Below are 16,156 nucleotides of genomic sequence, written 5' to 3'. Positions count from 1 at the left end.
AGTAGACTTTGATATAGTTACTTTAAATACAGTATATGGCCATACTGCGTTGAAACACCGGATGGCCTGGTTGTGTTCTGGATGTATACACTGAGAGTGATGGTGTAATGATAATATCAAACTAGCTCAGTTTCCAGTTAAGCTTGAGGACCAGAATGAATACCGTTACCTTTAAGAGTTCTTATATTTACCTTGTTAGCTGTTTCTTCAGGTGGTGAAGCTTTAGCTGCTGACTGTGCCGGAGAAGGCGTCTTTCTTTCTGTACTGCGCCCACGACTACCGCTTGGAGTCCTTCGTATAGGTGTGCCTGGTGATGACTTATTCTGGGAAGTTGCAGCTATAAAATGATACAAGACAGTTGTATATGTTAATTTTGAGAAGTAAATCAAAAAAGTAGCAAGAAAAGAAAAAATAATTTTAGATAATAAGAAGCAAAGAGAAGGAAAATGTAATGAGAAAAACAAAATTTAAATTTCAGAATATTTTAAATATTCATGATTTCACCCGCATGCTGACAAAACAATCCCAATGTATATAAAAAAAATGTAGGTCATTAAAAATATTAGATTTTGAAATCTTCTGTTCAAAATTATCAGGTTATTATCAGAAATAATAGTAAAATTTATGATTTGAAAGCAAATAAAATTCATTCATTATGCAAAGTAATAATGATTTTGCTGTATATATTTTTTCAACCAATTATTATTATTATTAAAAAGTATTTTGAGGCATTCCTAAATTAATATTTAAAAATAGATTTATGTGTACATGAATCTACAATGTAATTGGTTAACTTTTATGTTATGCAGATCATTAAAATTATATTTATGTGATAAACTTTACCCTATTAAAGTTAGGTTTATGTTATAAAATTTAATGTAAAGTATACTGTTCCAAATTGTAAGAAAAAAACACAATAATTTATGTTTATTTATATATATTTAGGTTTCTAAAGAAAATGTATATAAAAAGAAATAACAAACATAGTTTATTTAAATATTATTATTTTTATATAAATACATATGTCTGTCTTTTGTCTTTTAGAATGACAATATACATATAACTATGATGAAATACTACAAGGTAGATAAGAATGACATACTACAAGGCAGAATGACAAAACTGTAAAACTATCAAGAAAAATCTACAAAAACCCATCCAATAAAGAACCATTAAATACAGTAAGTACAAAACACAGCACTGTGATAATAATCTCGTAAACATAGAAAAAAAAACCAAGACAATACAGTCATGTGATCGGGGTATGATGATGGTAATGAGATAGACTCACCACGATATCGCCTCCTAGTGGCATCTAAAATTGATCAAAACAAATAATTAAAGTTAATTTAAAATTAAAAGTTTGAAATAATATTTTAATAATAATAATATTGTATTGAATGTGGATATAGAATGATGTAGGAATAGGATTGATTATATACGAGTTATTGTGTTGTGAAATTTGAATGATAAAAATGTTTTTAATGGGACCTTTATATTCGTACTACTACTACATAGCATCAAAACATATAACATAACAAACACATTTGTACTCTAACAAACTAATTTGCGTTGTGATAGCTATCACAACCAACAGCAAATTCATGAATTTTGGGTATTTGTGGAAGCTATCACAGTGCTACTTGGTTTGTAAGTCAGCATGTTTGTTACGCTGTTGTTTCGTAGTATGTAGCTTAAGTGGAAAGCTGATGATTTCTAAACTATGTTTGTGATGTCAATATTTAAATGATGCAGGCCTGAATTAGATAATTTTAAAAATTAATATGATCAACTGATTGGTTGATAAACTATCTCTAAATCATTTTTCTAAAATTTGAATGAAAAGTAAATTTCACATTGTTAAGGTTGTTGTTAAGCAGGGTATTGTTATGTCGGTGGAATGGAAAGAGGGGGGGGGGGAGGGTTTATGTCAAATTATGTTGACAGTTGCTAAATCTGTAATCTACTATTAATGTTAAAAAACTAATATAACAGTTCTTCACATACACATCAAAGCATGCAAATCAGTTTGACTGTATTGAGTTAGAGAAATAGGAACTGACCACAATTTGAAAGGAAAATGTTACTGAAATTTAATCTGGTATTCAAGAAAAGTAGGGCGCATTATTGTTGTTATATTCTATATTAAATTTAAAGCTTTGTAACTACTTAGACGCAACACAAGAACACAAGCCCTGCACAAGTGAGTTGACCAATGTCCAGTGGCAGCTTGGATGATCCGCGATTGGTCAATTTACTTGCGGCACACTTACATCTTTGCGTTGCGTCCAAGTGTTACCAAAATGTGTTGTCAACATTTTAATAAAAGCAATCTACATAAAATACTTGAAGATAAATTTATAAAAAAAGTAGTTTTTAGAGGGTAATAATTATTTTTAAAATGTATTAATGTAAATATGAAAATAGGTTTCTTTCTTTCAGTGTTTATGTTAAAATACAGTGTTATAAAATCTAATGTTTACAATTAACGGAAACAATACAAAACATACACCCCTCGGCTCGATACAATATAGCCATGCAGAACACTGTAAAGCATTCAACCATATCATAGCAATCTTCGTACAAGCAAAGCATCCCATTGGTTGGCTATTTAGGCCCAAATATCTAAGAATAGAACCTCAAAAATAGGTCGCCAAAACTAATGTGTTATATAAAAAAATTTGGATGGTCTACTATAAATAACAAAGGTACAAAATACAAGGAACACTGTCCATCACCTAAAGAACACCCACTATTATTATCAGGCACAGTACAGATATATTTAATGAAAAAGGTTCCAAATTCGACGAACAAGTTCGGAGAAAATACAAAGGAGTAAAAGAAGAGACAGAATTAAAAATGAGAACCGCCACCAAACAAAGTTGTCATTTGGAAACCTAATAAGAAAAGCCCTCAAGATACATCACTTGTAATCAGAACAGGATGATTAACATGGGACACAATACTATAAACAAAATGTACACTGCTAACTAAACAACTGGAAACTAGCTATTGCGACTTGAGTACCCAAAACCAAATAAGGGAAGAGCCAAAAAGAATTAGAAAGAACAAAACTTGTAATACATACTCATGTATGAGCATTTTTTTGATTCATAGAAACCAAGTTGAATAGTATTTATTTAAATGTAATAATTAAATTGTTTTACAAAAAGAAAGACTAAAACAGAGATGTTAGTATAAATCTAGATAAATTTAGTGTCAATTAAAGAAAAACTGGTGTTTTCACAAAAATCGTTTAAGGTGTAAAGGAAAAAATTTAGCATTTTTTAAAGCACAGTCTAGAATGTGCACTCACTGTCTATGATGGCACACAACAAACATGATTTTTAATAAGTAAAGCAAGGATCATGAGAAGAGATAGTTGTTAAGAGGATCAGAATTACAAGAGACCCAACGGCAAAGTAGAAGACAGAACAGGTTGAGAGATTACAAGAGGAAAGGACACTTCAAATCATAAAATCCATCAAAGTTACATATTCGGCTACGACTGCTTGCCGTGCTGCATGCGTATCTGTGTTTTTGTGGAAATGTCTCGCCGACGTGTTCCTCCTCTAAAATGTCCTCAAAATCTTCCAAGTATTCAACACCCTCGAAAACTGTTAATTACAGGGTGAAATTTTTCAGTCAAAGAAATTATTACAATAAATTGGAGTGTAATAGAATTTCAGTTTTCATTCCAGAATTTACTAAAGATATTTGTTTGTTTACTGAAGAAATTTAAAATAAGAAAATTGAATAAATAAATAGTGGTGACATATAAATATTAAATTACCAATTATAAATGTTTTAGAATTTAAAATAGATTTAGTATAGTAATTTATACTTGACTTCTAAATATCTTTTGTTATTTTTCGTTGAAAAAAGTTTGTAGGGCATTATTTTTAAATCGATTGCAGCAACTAATAATATTTTTGTTTTTAATGTATCACAAAATAAATCTATAAGAACTAAGCTAATTGAGTCATTCAAAAAAATGGACAGCATCAATTAAAAAAGGAGCGATTATTAGTTTCTATAAATCATTTTAAAATGGGAAAATCTGCTTTGCTTTTGATGGTATGATTATGAGCAATACAAAACTGACACAATCACAATCTAAATGTATTTGTTCAAACGTAAAAAAAACAATCAAAGGTTAGGTTGCAACATAAAATGAATCTAAATAAAATAAACAAAGATATAAAAATATATATCAAACATCAATGTAAATACATATTGGTTAAATATGCATGCTATATAATATATATATTTCAAAACAATATTATTAAATGTTATATAGAGAAATAAAACATTAAATTAAGCGGTAGACTTACAGTTAAGCTGATCAAACTATCAATTTTTTATACTAAAGTAATAAGGGTAATGATTTTTATATTATACATACTATTATTATCTAAAATAAAAATATCTAAAAGTATCTAAAATACTAATACCCTACGCTGTTAATGATGATGTTGATATTAATGATGATGTTAAAAATGATTATGAAGATTGCAATGATGATGATGATGATGATGATGATGATGATGATGATGATGATGATAATGATGATTTGATGATGAATGCAATATTGCAAATGATGATGATGATGATGATGATGATGATGATGATGATGATGATGATGATGATGATGATGATGATGATGATGATGATGATGATGATGATAATGATGATGATGTGATGATGATCATAGCAAGAATGATGGTGAAAATTCTATATTAACTTTAAAATTAATTCTACTATAAATCAATATCCTATCAATATTTGACTAGCTTATAAAAACAATTTTTCCAGAAAAAAATACTTCTAAAAATTTGGCAAACCAAATGTGTTGACTGACTACTATAGCAGCTGAAATGCATATTTCAAGTCTAGAGGGAATCCTATATTAATAAGAGCATTAACTAAACTAAATAACTATTTAGGATTTGTAACAAAATACACTAGTTTAAAAACAGTGAACATAAAATCCCAAGACTTAAACTAATCTCATTTTACTAGAAATATGACAGTAATTTTAAAATTGCGCTAGCTATCCTTTGATTCTGCACCGCCACTATTATCACTGACAAACTAACATAAGAGAATTAAAATATATAAAACAATAACAGAAAGATGTAGCAACATAAAAAAAAGATGGATGAGAATGGTACGAAGCAATTGTTTGAAGATGTTTGCAAAATAATATTGAAGATAAAAATTGAAAATAAAAAGATGTACGGAATAGTAAAAAGCAAAAGAAAATAGAAGTGAACTTGAAATGAAAATTTAAAGCGGAACTTAGGATGAACCTTGAACGTGTGGAGGGAGTTCGATTAAGGCTTCTAGGGTACTTCGCACCCAAGTTGTATTTACTAGAAGTAGAGAAAAATCAAGTATAAAAATAATAGTGATATTTTGAACAAAAATAAGATGGAATAGATGAGTTTGGTAAGAATTAACTAAAAACAAATTTGACCTGATAGTGGAAGACTAATACCTACACTCTATCTACTAAAATAACCTATTTCAGCAAAGGAAGAAAAAATAAAATAAAAAAAAGGTCAAACTTATAATGCTAAACATTGGAAACAGACTTAAACAATTATGATTATAAACTTTCTTTACTGCAATAGGTTACTTAAACTCTAAACTGAACAAAAATAAATATTTTTTAAATTAAAAAAAAAATTCTAAAAAATAAAAACTATAAATAAATAATTTAAGTTATCTTTTCACAAGCTTTATAGTGCCAAAAGCAATGCTTGAAAGCTAGCAACTTCAATAAGCAAATACTGTAAATGTAAATATACCTATTCAAGCTAAGTTTTGTGAGGTAACCCTTTGAAGTCATAGGTTAAAATCACCTAGGTAAGATTAAACTATCACAGGTCACATGCTCATGTTGTTTTTAGTTAATAGTGGTATAGCCCAACAAAATGATTTCAAACAAATGGAATAACCACCAACTTTGTTGTCTTGTTTGTATTTTTTAAACTTTTATAAAGATGAAAAAATCAGACAAGGAAAGTTGACCTCAAAGGATTATCAAATCTATTATATTTTACCTAACAATCTTATTTACAAAGTTCTAAAAAGAAGAGTATTATTAAAGCACTACTTTATGAATGTTAGTTTAGTTAACGCTTACATGCAAGATTAGGGGATGACGAGTGATGGCGAGGGGTGTACGTGCTATTGGAATCATCAATGCCTGGTGAAGGGCTCCTTAGTTCCTTTGGTCGTGGTGTGTGTACTTCAAACCAGTCGTTTTCGTTAGGTCCAAGTCGCACAAGCTGCACAGGATTCCATAGTGTTGAAACGGAAGATGATAGTCTTTTGTTGACACTTCCACCGGCTGGTACAACCTCGGGTGTGTCGTTTAATCGTTCCATACTGCGACCTCTAGGTGGCGCACTCACAGGAACCTCTTTTGTCGGGTCCCACGATCGCCTTTTCTCGCGGCTACCTGCACTCTGCGATCGTTCTATTGACCGACGTACTATAGATTCACGATGAACCTACGATAAAAAACAATTATTTTTCATGATTATCAGTGGTTTAATATTTTAAATGAGCTTCAAAATAATTTATATATTTTAAACTATGCAGAACAAAATACAAACAATTGACCAGGTTAGGGATAGTTCAGAATGAGTCACCTACTGCTAGCAATAATAGACAATGCATCAGTTATGATTCACTCTCCCTGTCTGGTTTTATATCTTTTAGTTTAGTGAGTTTAACATGTTTCTAGTATAGTTAATGCAGTTATTAAATAAAGTAGAACTCCTCCTTTGGAAAACCCACCCCTATTAAGAGGACATTTAAATGAACAAGGGGGAAATAAATGTTTTAACACTATAATGCCTTTGTAACAAGTTTTAACCAGGTTTGCATTGTGTTGACAATTTTGTGGAAAATCTCCCAAGATTTCACAAGAAAACACACCGATGAGAGGCTTGTTTTTTTTTTGTTCTGAGATGTTACTACGCGTGCATGTCTTGGCCTGGTATTAAACTGACCAATCATAGTAATCAAATTTCTCCCGAGATTTGTAACGGTTTGCATGCGCTTATGGAAACGTGTAATAAATCGGGAGATCAAACCTGGTTACCACTTATGAAGATGTGAAAAGGGTATAAGGCAATTAAGGGGAGACTTTGTTGTGTCTCAAAGGTGCATCATTGCTATTAATCAGGAAATGTTACTGTAAAGTACCCATCTCACTCTCACAGGTAGTGAAACAGAACAAGAACCATAATGGACAAAATAATTTTTTATACTGTATGTTCCATTAATATTTGACTCATTATTGCGTGCCTATTCAGAAACATTTCAATGATCAAAACCAGCAAGACAATCACTACCAAATACCTTCTTTTCTTCTTCTTGTTTCTTTCTACGTTCTTCAACTGCTTGTCGTTTTTGTTCCTTAGTTTGTTTTTGTTGGTCTATCGCCTGCTTTTGTAGTTGTAATTGTTTGCTTCTATATTTCTGTTGACGATCAGATTTGTCCTTTAATTTAGAGGCATCTATAACTGTAAAATAAATCAACTTATTATAGTACTATTTATACTTTAAAAAGATACAGTTTATAATATAATTGTATTTACAAAAAAAAATTCAAATCATCATTCAACAGACATGGAAACGATTAGAGAACACCATATCTAAGAAAATGAACCTTTTCTTCAAAAGGGGAATTAGATGCATGTACCTTTCAACACTATTATATTCTTTAATAAACTGAGGCTATACAAAAGGACACATCAAACTCCATCATACTGTACATTTTTGTTTTATTTTCCCTCAGGATGTTTTGATAAAAAATGTTGAAACATACATTAATAGATGAAATAGATATGTGTGTAAAGCTGTTCATGTGTGTCATCACAGGCACTCTACTACTATCTAACGCTTTTCCTGTTGAAATATTGATGGTACCCAATTATCACATCCCACCTATCTATTTCTCACCTTTCTGTCCCATCCTACATTTGAATATTATTAGTATTCACTGTGTAACTTCCTGTTTTCTATGTACAGCATGTATAACCACACCTACTTATCAAATGTCTAAACAGTTCCATATTATGACTAAGATTTGAAGAGGTATAAATGGTTTCAATGTAATCCTTATTTAGCTACTGTAGGTAGGTAGTCAAAAAGTTTGCATAAAATTAATGAAATACACAGTTAGAACCTCTCATTGGGGCCATCCCTACTAACTTAAGGGGGAAATTTTACCTGAAACAAACAAGGGAAAATATGTTTTTTAAATAATGCCTCTCATTTGGGAAACCAGTTTCCCTGAAATTAACATTAGAAAGGCTGATACTTTTAAGCTTTAACCCCTATTCAGATGGCACTATAATATAAAGGGGAAATGTTTTAACACTAAGGCAAACCTCTATTAAGGGAACACTACAAAGGGGACAATTTTCTCTGAAACAAACCAGGGAAAATGTTTTAACATTATCATAAAGCCAACACCTATTCAGAGGGAACGCTTGTTAGTTAAAGGTGTCGCTTTAATAGGGTTCTATAATTTTTTGTTTTATTTAAATTCAAATCTATTCCTTACATCAATCAATCAATCCACTTCCACCTGCCCTTATTTTATTTTTAAATTTTTCAACATGACTCATAATATTGTCTATTGAACACGACATAATTTTTTTTTTTTTTTAAATACATGAGAAACTAGAATACAAAGAAATGAATCTCATAACCTAATTCTTAATCTAAAAATACAATTCTGAAATAGTAAATTAATGAAAAATAGAACCATCTAAAAAAATGTCTTTAAAAGTAATTTAATTGCAAACTGTGATTGAGGATATACATTTGACAGAATCAGGGCGTTTCTCTCTTGTAGTAAGTACATACTGCTTTCAATTCTAATGAAAAACAGATCAAGGAATTGCGTTTTTTTTTTTCAATCTGGGCGTTTCTCAATAATAGCCTTTATTCTTTGATTACTATACTGAAATATTGTAATAGTTTTAAGCAATTTTTTTCTACTCTAAATTGATTTCTAGTTTTTACAGCATTATTGTTTCATCAGTAATTTCTTTCTTTTGATTTTATTTTGTAAAAAGATTGAAAGTAATACTAAATACAACTGTCAATGTCATGGAACAAAAAAAAGATTAAAAAAACTGAACATTTGTCGCAATTATCACGGGTCAAATGTGATCATGTGATAAAGCGATTTTCTTAAACTGTTCTCTCAAGACGCACTTCAAACTATTAACACACACAACATTTCCGTCAAAACATATACTTTTTTCAAGATTCGTTGAAAATCTTATCTGACATACAATCCGATTTACTTTTCCCAAGTTAGAGGCAATGTGATTTAAAGATTTAACGACTTAATAGAAAGAAGATTGTTACTAAAGATTTCTAATAATATACTCCGAAATAAAAAAAAAATGAAATAAAAAAAAATTTTGAATAGAGTACATAACTTTAGAATCATGTCAAAAGTATTCTCCCGCAGTTAACTGCAATAAACTATATTTCTTTACTGTAGTAACATACAGTATGATTTTAGTGTGTTTATATGTACTGTAGAAGCTTATGAGGCAGTCAAAATCATCCACAAAAGGTTTTTAATAATATTGCCTAACAGGTTAATTAAAGAGTACACAAAAGTTGTTGGTCCCTTATAAAATTACTTTTTAATATACAGTAGATAGATTTATAATCATTTGGCCAAACAACAATATAACATTTAATTTATCCAATGTGCTTTTTTATATCTATTTAATTGAACATGCTTGTGGACAAATGCATAAGATTTTTGTTTACTGTAAATCTAGGTCGCCGGATTCATCTAAACTGATTTTGATGGAAAGGTCACAGTGTCAAATAGCCAGTTTGTAGGAATTATTAATCAATTTAATAGTGGTATTTGAGGTTTGATGTGAGGCAATACAGAGGGCATGATTCACGACCATTCATGTGTATTCCAGGAATACCAATTTACTATCAATGGAAGTACATCAAAATTTAATTAACAAAATAGAAAAAAAGGTTGATACCACTTTTAAACTAAAGATTATTTTTAGGTACCGACTTTAAAAATTTAAATAAATATAGTTGAATTTCAGTGGTCATTACACAAAACATTAAAATTAATCAAAAATATTGCTGAGGAAAAGCAATTCATGATTTTATCACAATTGTCCTACCAAGCTACTTGTAACAATTTGGAAAAATTTAATAACAATATTTTTAGCAGTGCAAAATAAACTATGTTGTTCACATTATTAAAGCATTAAAAGGCTGCAGATTTATACTTTATAACTATCATTAGTATTATGTCAGTTTTAATAAACAGAAAATTAATGACAACTTGTTATAAATTGACAATTCTCTATTGTAAGGTGATAAATTACCGACATTACCTAGACAAAGCTATGTGTTATAAGTACCAATCTCAGATCTCTTTTAAACAACAAAACAATACAACGAAAAAATGTTAAGATACTTTAATAGTCAAAGTATTAATTTGGCTTCATTAACTTGTCCATTTATCTTTATAATTATTTGGAATTTGACATGTCGATACTAAAATAAGCAGTTGCTAGTTTTAATCATGATGATGATGATGCATTTGTACTAATTTTAGGTGGGGCCAAACATTCTAAAGTGTCTGATAGTCTATACAGTATACTACATTTAGTAACTGGCCAACAAGCCTTTTTTAGCACAGTGCCGTAGCTATGAGAATTAAAGTGGCGAGGTGGTCGGGAAAAAAAGGGAATAATCCCCTGACCAGGCCATGTAGTTGTCTAAGTTTCTGTTAAAAAGAGGTCAGGTTAAAACCTAACCAACCGTATTGGTGGCTATCAAAGGCCCTGTTGTAATTGTTACCTCCTACAATGGTAGCCTCACCAACTAGCCTCTTCAATACAATTTGTCACGTCACTTCAATAGTAGCCTCACCAACAATCCTCATATATTATATATTCATCCTAAAAACATCACAACACCCACCCTAGATCCACATAATTATTACTACAATGATGAATTACAACCCACTCTATACATAAGCTTCCAACATTTTACATCATTATTTTGTCGTCGTGCCTCACATCATTAATTTTACATACATGCTTGCTAATGTAATGTACTACACAAGTATTCACACAGCTCAGATTATTACCATGTAAGCTCTAGTGATCCCTAGCATCATCCGACACAACCTCAAACATCAACGAATGACTGTTCATGCTACCAACGCGAAAGCATCAGTTCAACAACACATTTGGAGTATTTTTCCTGTCATTCTCTGTCTACACTAACAAATTGACAAAAAAGTGTGATGTGCCCAAATATGGTAGTGATATGACATCATCATGTCCATGGGCACATTACATTTTTTTGCCCCATAAAGTTTGATAGTGTATACAGAGCTTAAGCAAAACTGACTACTGAAGCCATCTACTCATTGAGGCTGAAAGATGGCGGGAAGGGGAGGGATGTTTTAGGGAGTTTTATACACAATTTAAAAAAATATTTATGTTGGTTATCAGATAAACCAGAGCATGGTAGTGCATAAGTAGTAGCTGCAACATTATGAGAGTATGTTTGTAGACGCATTTGATCCAAACATGACCGGGATAATAGTATGGCCTTGTGCATTATAAGCACTATAAGAATGACGTATTATTATTACAAGTACCTGGGGTTAAAAATTCAAGTTTCAAGTTTATTGTTTCACAGAATATAATATAAAAAAAATATAAAGATTTGATAAATTAATAAATATGTTCACAATAAACAAAGTAGATTTAATAGGGGTGGAGGATGGGGTGTCTGGATTCCACGTACACCATCCCCCTGGATCCATTGTAAGGGATGGGGTTAGGCAATACTTACCAGGTAGGGATGGGGTGTCTGAATTCCATGTACACCACCCCCTGGATCCATTGTAAGGGATGGGGTTAGGCAATACTTACCAGGTAGGGATGGGGTGTCTGGGTTCCATGTACACTACCACCCCTGGATCCATTGTAAGGGATGGAGTTAGGCAATACTTACCAGGTAGGGATTGGGTGTTTGGATTCCACGGACACCACCCCACTGGATCCATTGTAAGGGATGGGGTTAGGCAATACTTACCAGGTCGTCTATGCTTTGCTTGATTGTCACTATCAGTGGTTTTGTCTTTATCTTCTTCTTTTTTGTCGTCAGTATCTGGAAAAGGAAAACAACGAGCAATGTAAAAAAGTCTTTTTGTACAGTGAACAGGTTCATACAGTGACATGTAAATGACATCATACTGTACTAGGTTGTTGCATAGGTATTTGTAAAAACACAATGATATACTGTACATACACAATGAGTTTAAAAATTAAAAAACACCATCATCAGCTTAATACAAAAAGCAATTTATGATAATTACTATAAAAATTCATTTTTTTAAATAGTATACCAACTTTTTAGAATACAAATATCTCGCGAATATCTAGGCACCGTTAACAACAAATGGCCAGGCTTTTCCAAATATAAGACCAGGCTTCCCAAATATAGGACCAGGCTTCCTAAATATAGGACCAGGCTTCCTAAATATAGGACCAGGCTTCCTAAATATAGGACCAGGCTTCCCAAATATAGGACCAGGCTTCCCAAATATAGGACCAGGCTTCCCAAATATAGGACCAGGCTTCCCAAATATAGGACAAGTCTTCCCAAATATAGGACCAGGCTTCCCAAATATAGGACCAGGCTTCCTAAATATAGGACCAGGCTTCCTAATAGGACCAGCCTTCCCAAATATAGGACCTGTCAGGCTTGTCTGCATATCGCAATATTAAAGAACTACAATGTATATAACCAGTGCCTGGATATTGCTACAGCTGCCTATGATCAGCTTTATTTATATCATGGTTCGTAATAATCAGGAACAGACAAGAAGGCATGTTAATGGATCATTACACAGCCTACGTTAGGTACAAGCTTGCATGATAAGCAATGGATTCTACACATTGTTATAAAGCCAATTTATTTTATAGCACATTTTTGACAAACGAGTAATAAAATTATGCAAGTTAAACAGCAATGAACAGAACACAATTTCTTTAAATTATTTCCGAAGCAAGCAAAAAGGTAATACACAGTTACTATGTTGTCATACACTGAATGCAATACCCTATTTACAATAGGATTTGCCCTTTTACTAATAGTGAAATGACATAGTTTGATCATTTATTTCATCAAGAGTGATTTTACAATAACTATTATTATTATTAAATAATAACAATTATATTATTAATTTGTTTGCGTCACTAAATAAATTCATTCATTTCAATCCTTTAAATTTGAGATTGTCTGAAAACTCATTTAGTACAGTACATACTAAAATAAAAAATAACTAAATATTTTGATATTTTTGAAACAAAGTCAAAGGACAGAGTTCAATTCTTGTGATAACAAATATGACAGCTGTTTAATGGGATATTGAATGACAGAAATTATCATATTCATTAGACCTTGTCTACGCAATAAAGTCAGATGTATTAATGAGTTGTGTATGTCTTTGTATTAATCTGCAGAACATGCGCCGGTAGTGTGGCAGTGTGTCGGACTACTGAGTATGGGTTCAAATCCAACTCTGGTCACATTGCTTGTATCCTTTAGGCAAAATATTCTACTTTACGTTTGCCTCGCTCTACCCAGGTGTACAAATGTACCCGGTTAGATCAAGACACAACCTTGAGCTGATTACTAGCTGCATCATGGGTATATGTTCTATATGTGGCTAATTCCAAAATGACCGGGGTAATAATATGTAGAGTGCTTACAGGTTTCACATTAGGTACTTTATAAATCCAGGATATTATAAATTACTTAAATTTGACTAAAACAAGCCTGTAGCCAGGATATAGGGTGGGTCTTTTTTCCACAAAAAAGGGACAAACATCAACATTACGCAGGCTAGTTCAGCATATTTACCATCACTTCCACTGTTACTAGTCTCTAGTTTGATAAAGGGCACTTGGGCAAAAAGAACCCCTGTAAAAATCCTGGCTAGCTACTAATTGGTAACTGAAAGCTGTTGATGAATTCAATACATTTGGTTGTACTAGTAAAATACATCATTAGATAGACTTCATGTGAAGTGTATTAAATGTATGCGAGATTACCACTTGCAGAGGGACATAGCACTTGTATCAAGGATACATTATGATAATGTCATTATACATAACTATAATATATAGAGCCATAGTGAATGTAGGTTTCGGTAAACTAAGCTATGACTGTAAGCACAGATAATACCTACCCTTGAATATCATAAAAGTATGAGAAAGTATGTTATGGTCTCAGATCTTTCGATTAATTGCCTACAATGGTTATTTTATATTGTAAATAAATTTTAATTTAACAATTGACTTCTGACCTTGAGACATATAGATTATGTAGTATAAAAAAAATGACAATTAAGTATGGATAGTCATAATGTTTTAATGTTTGTATAATAATGCACAAATAAAATAAGTGCCTCAATTGAATTTGTCGGTTATAGTCCCAGTATAGACCTTTGTTCTCTCTAGCCAGTTCAGATGAGTTTTTACAAGAAATGCTTACCAATAAATTTTTTTCCCTGAACCAAGCTTTCGAGTATAGTCCCACCTTAATTTCATGCTCTAGGGGGTGGGATTATATTAGAGGACAGTATATTGCATATATTTTGCTTTACTTCATTATGATATATATTATGGTATACTGTAGATGTAAAAAATGAGAATAACCTTGAGATTATAGATTTTACTCTTACTCCATTTCCCGTTCGTCTTTCACAATCAGTCTGTTGCAGTATATATTAATCTATTACTATTTATTAAGGCGTATACTATGGCTTACAGGATACCCAATGCCCTGCAGGTATTATAATGCAGTGATTATTATAAACATTAGCGTTGCAAAGATGCATATTATAATATCTGTTTGTTACAATTGAACCTCCTGTTAAAATTAATACAAAATATACTTAATATATTCTTTTCAAAAACACACCTACAATCATCATCACGTTGGTATCTAGAAATTGATATTAACACGCATTGTGGAAAATATTGAACAATCAAAAAAAAAAATTAAATCTAATGAATATACAATGTTATTTAAAAAGGGAAAGTGTTAGGATTGGTATATAAAAAAAGGAATTGGTGTGGATAGGAATTTTAATAATATTTAATAGGAATAAAACAAAATTAATCTTTAGTCAACTTTCCCAAAAATAGACACAATATAAGGGCTTTCCAAATTGTGTCTTGGGTTTAACAGTTGCATTGTATTTAAGATTTGATTTGCTTTGGTTAGGGATTTTGCTATAGGAAGATTGGTTTGGGAAAGTTGACCGTATTATCTTTCAATTTAAGAAACCTATTAATTAAAAAAAATGTTATAATCAATTGATAAAATTCAGAATATAGTGCTTTGTAAAGAAATCCTGACCTTAGAGTGAATATTAAAGGATCAAGTGAAGATAAACCTTTAGAATGACTGACCACTTGTAATGGTCAAGCAGTTAATGGTCAGCAGGTTGACCACAGTAGTACCATAGAGGGTGCCAATAATAAGACTGTGATATTGCCCAATAAAACAGTCCGTCTGATTAAAAAATGACAAAGGTTCCCACAGAAAATCTTTCCCACGCAACTCCCAAAGGTTTACAAGAGCTATTTTCATATTCGGAGTTGATCATGATGAAATTAAACAATGTGAACGTGCCAAGTGACTGATAGTGACAGCTAATAAAACCAGACAACAGAAAGACAACAAAGCGAAATAAGTATCACCAAAAAAAAAACACATACTGAACATTATGCACAAAATTCATACTTGTACACTCTGCATGTAATAAATGTTTAAGTTCTTGTTTTGAAATTACTGCAGCAATGGTTGATTACTGTAGTAAAAGTATTGGTGTGGCACCCCTTTTGACGAAAGAAGTTCTACAACCTCTTTTGCCACTCTTCACAAAATTTAAATGTTGCCAAAATCAATAAAATAAAATACCATAGGTTTTTACAGCATTTAATTGATAACAGTTATTTAAACTGAAAGAAAAGACCAAAAAAAATCATTTTTTAAAAAGGGCTGAGTTCAATAAAATTTTTATGGGTACATGCAAAGT

At 31.4% G+C, this 16,156-nt stretch overlaps 1 protein-coding gene across 9 annotated transcripts in view; it reads right to left on the bottom strand.

Annotated features, from left to right (window-relative positions):
• LOC144848468 (uncharacterized) overlaps positions 1-16,156 on the bottom strand; it is a 71,092-nt gene that overhangs the window by 10,446 nt on the left and 44,490 nt on the right. For 3 of the 9 annotated variants that reach the window (XM_078705216.1, XM_078705225.1, XM_078705217.1), the window contains exons 3-8: positions 12,139-12,213; positions 7,378-7,541; positions 6,152-6,521; positions 3,495-3,617; positions 1,292-1,315; positions 192-337 (exon numbers count right to left, since the gene is read on the bottom strand). In XM_078705216.1, coding sequence (XP_078561342.1) covers positions 192-337; positions 1,292-1,315; positions 3,495-3,617; positions 6,152-6,521; positions 7,378-7,541; positions 12,139-12,213 — 902 coding nt within the window. Of the gene's footprint in view, positions 1-191; positions 338-1,291; positions 1,316-3,494; positions 3,618-5,312; positions 5,376-6,151; positions 6,522-7,377; positions 7,542-12,138; positions 12,214-16,156 lie in introns of all 9 variants that reach the window. The other 6 variants (XM_078705220.1, XM_078705218.1, XM_078705221.1 and 3 more) reach the window with 6 other exon arrangements.

This window comes from Antedon bifida, chromosome 7, assembly GCF_963402885.1.
Source record: "Antedon bifida chromosome 7, ecAntBifi1.1, whole genome shotgun sequence".
In the NCBI taxonomy this organism is placed as follows: domain Eukaryota; kingdom Metazoa; phylum Echinodermata; class Crinoidea; order Comatulida; family Antedonidae; genus Antedon; species Antedon bifida.
The sequence above is the reverse complement of the archived record's forward strand: the minus strand, read 5'-3'. Positions and strand labels throughout refer to the sequence as shown.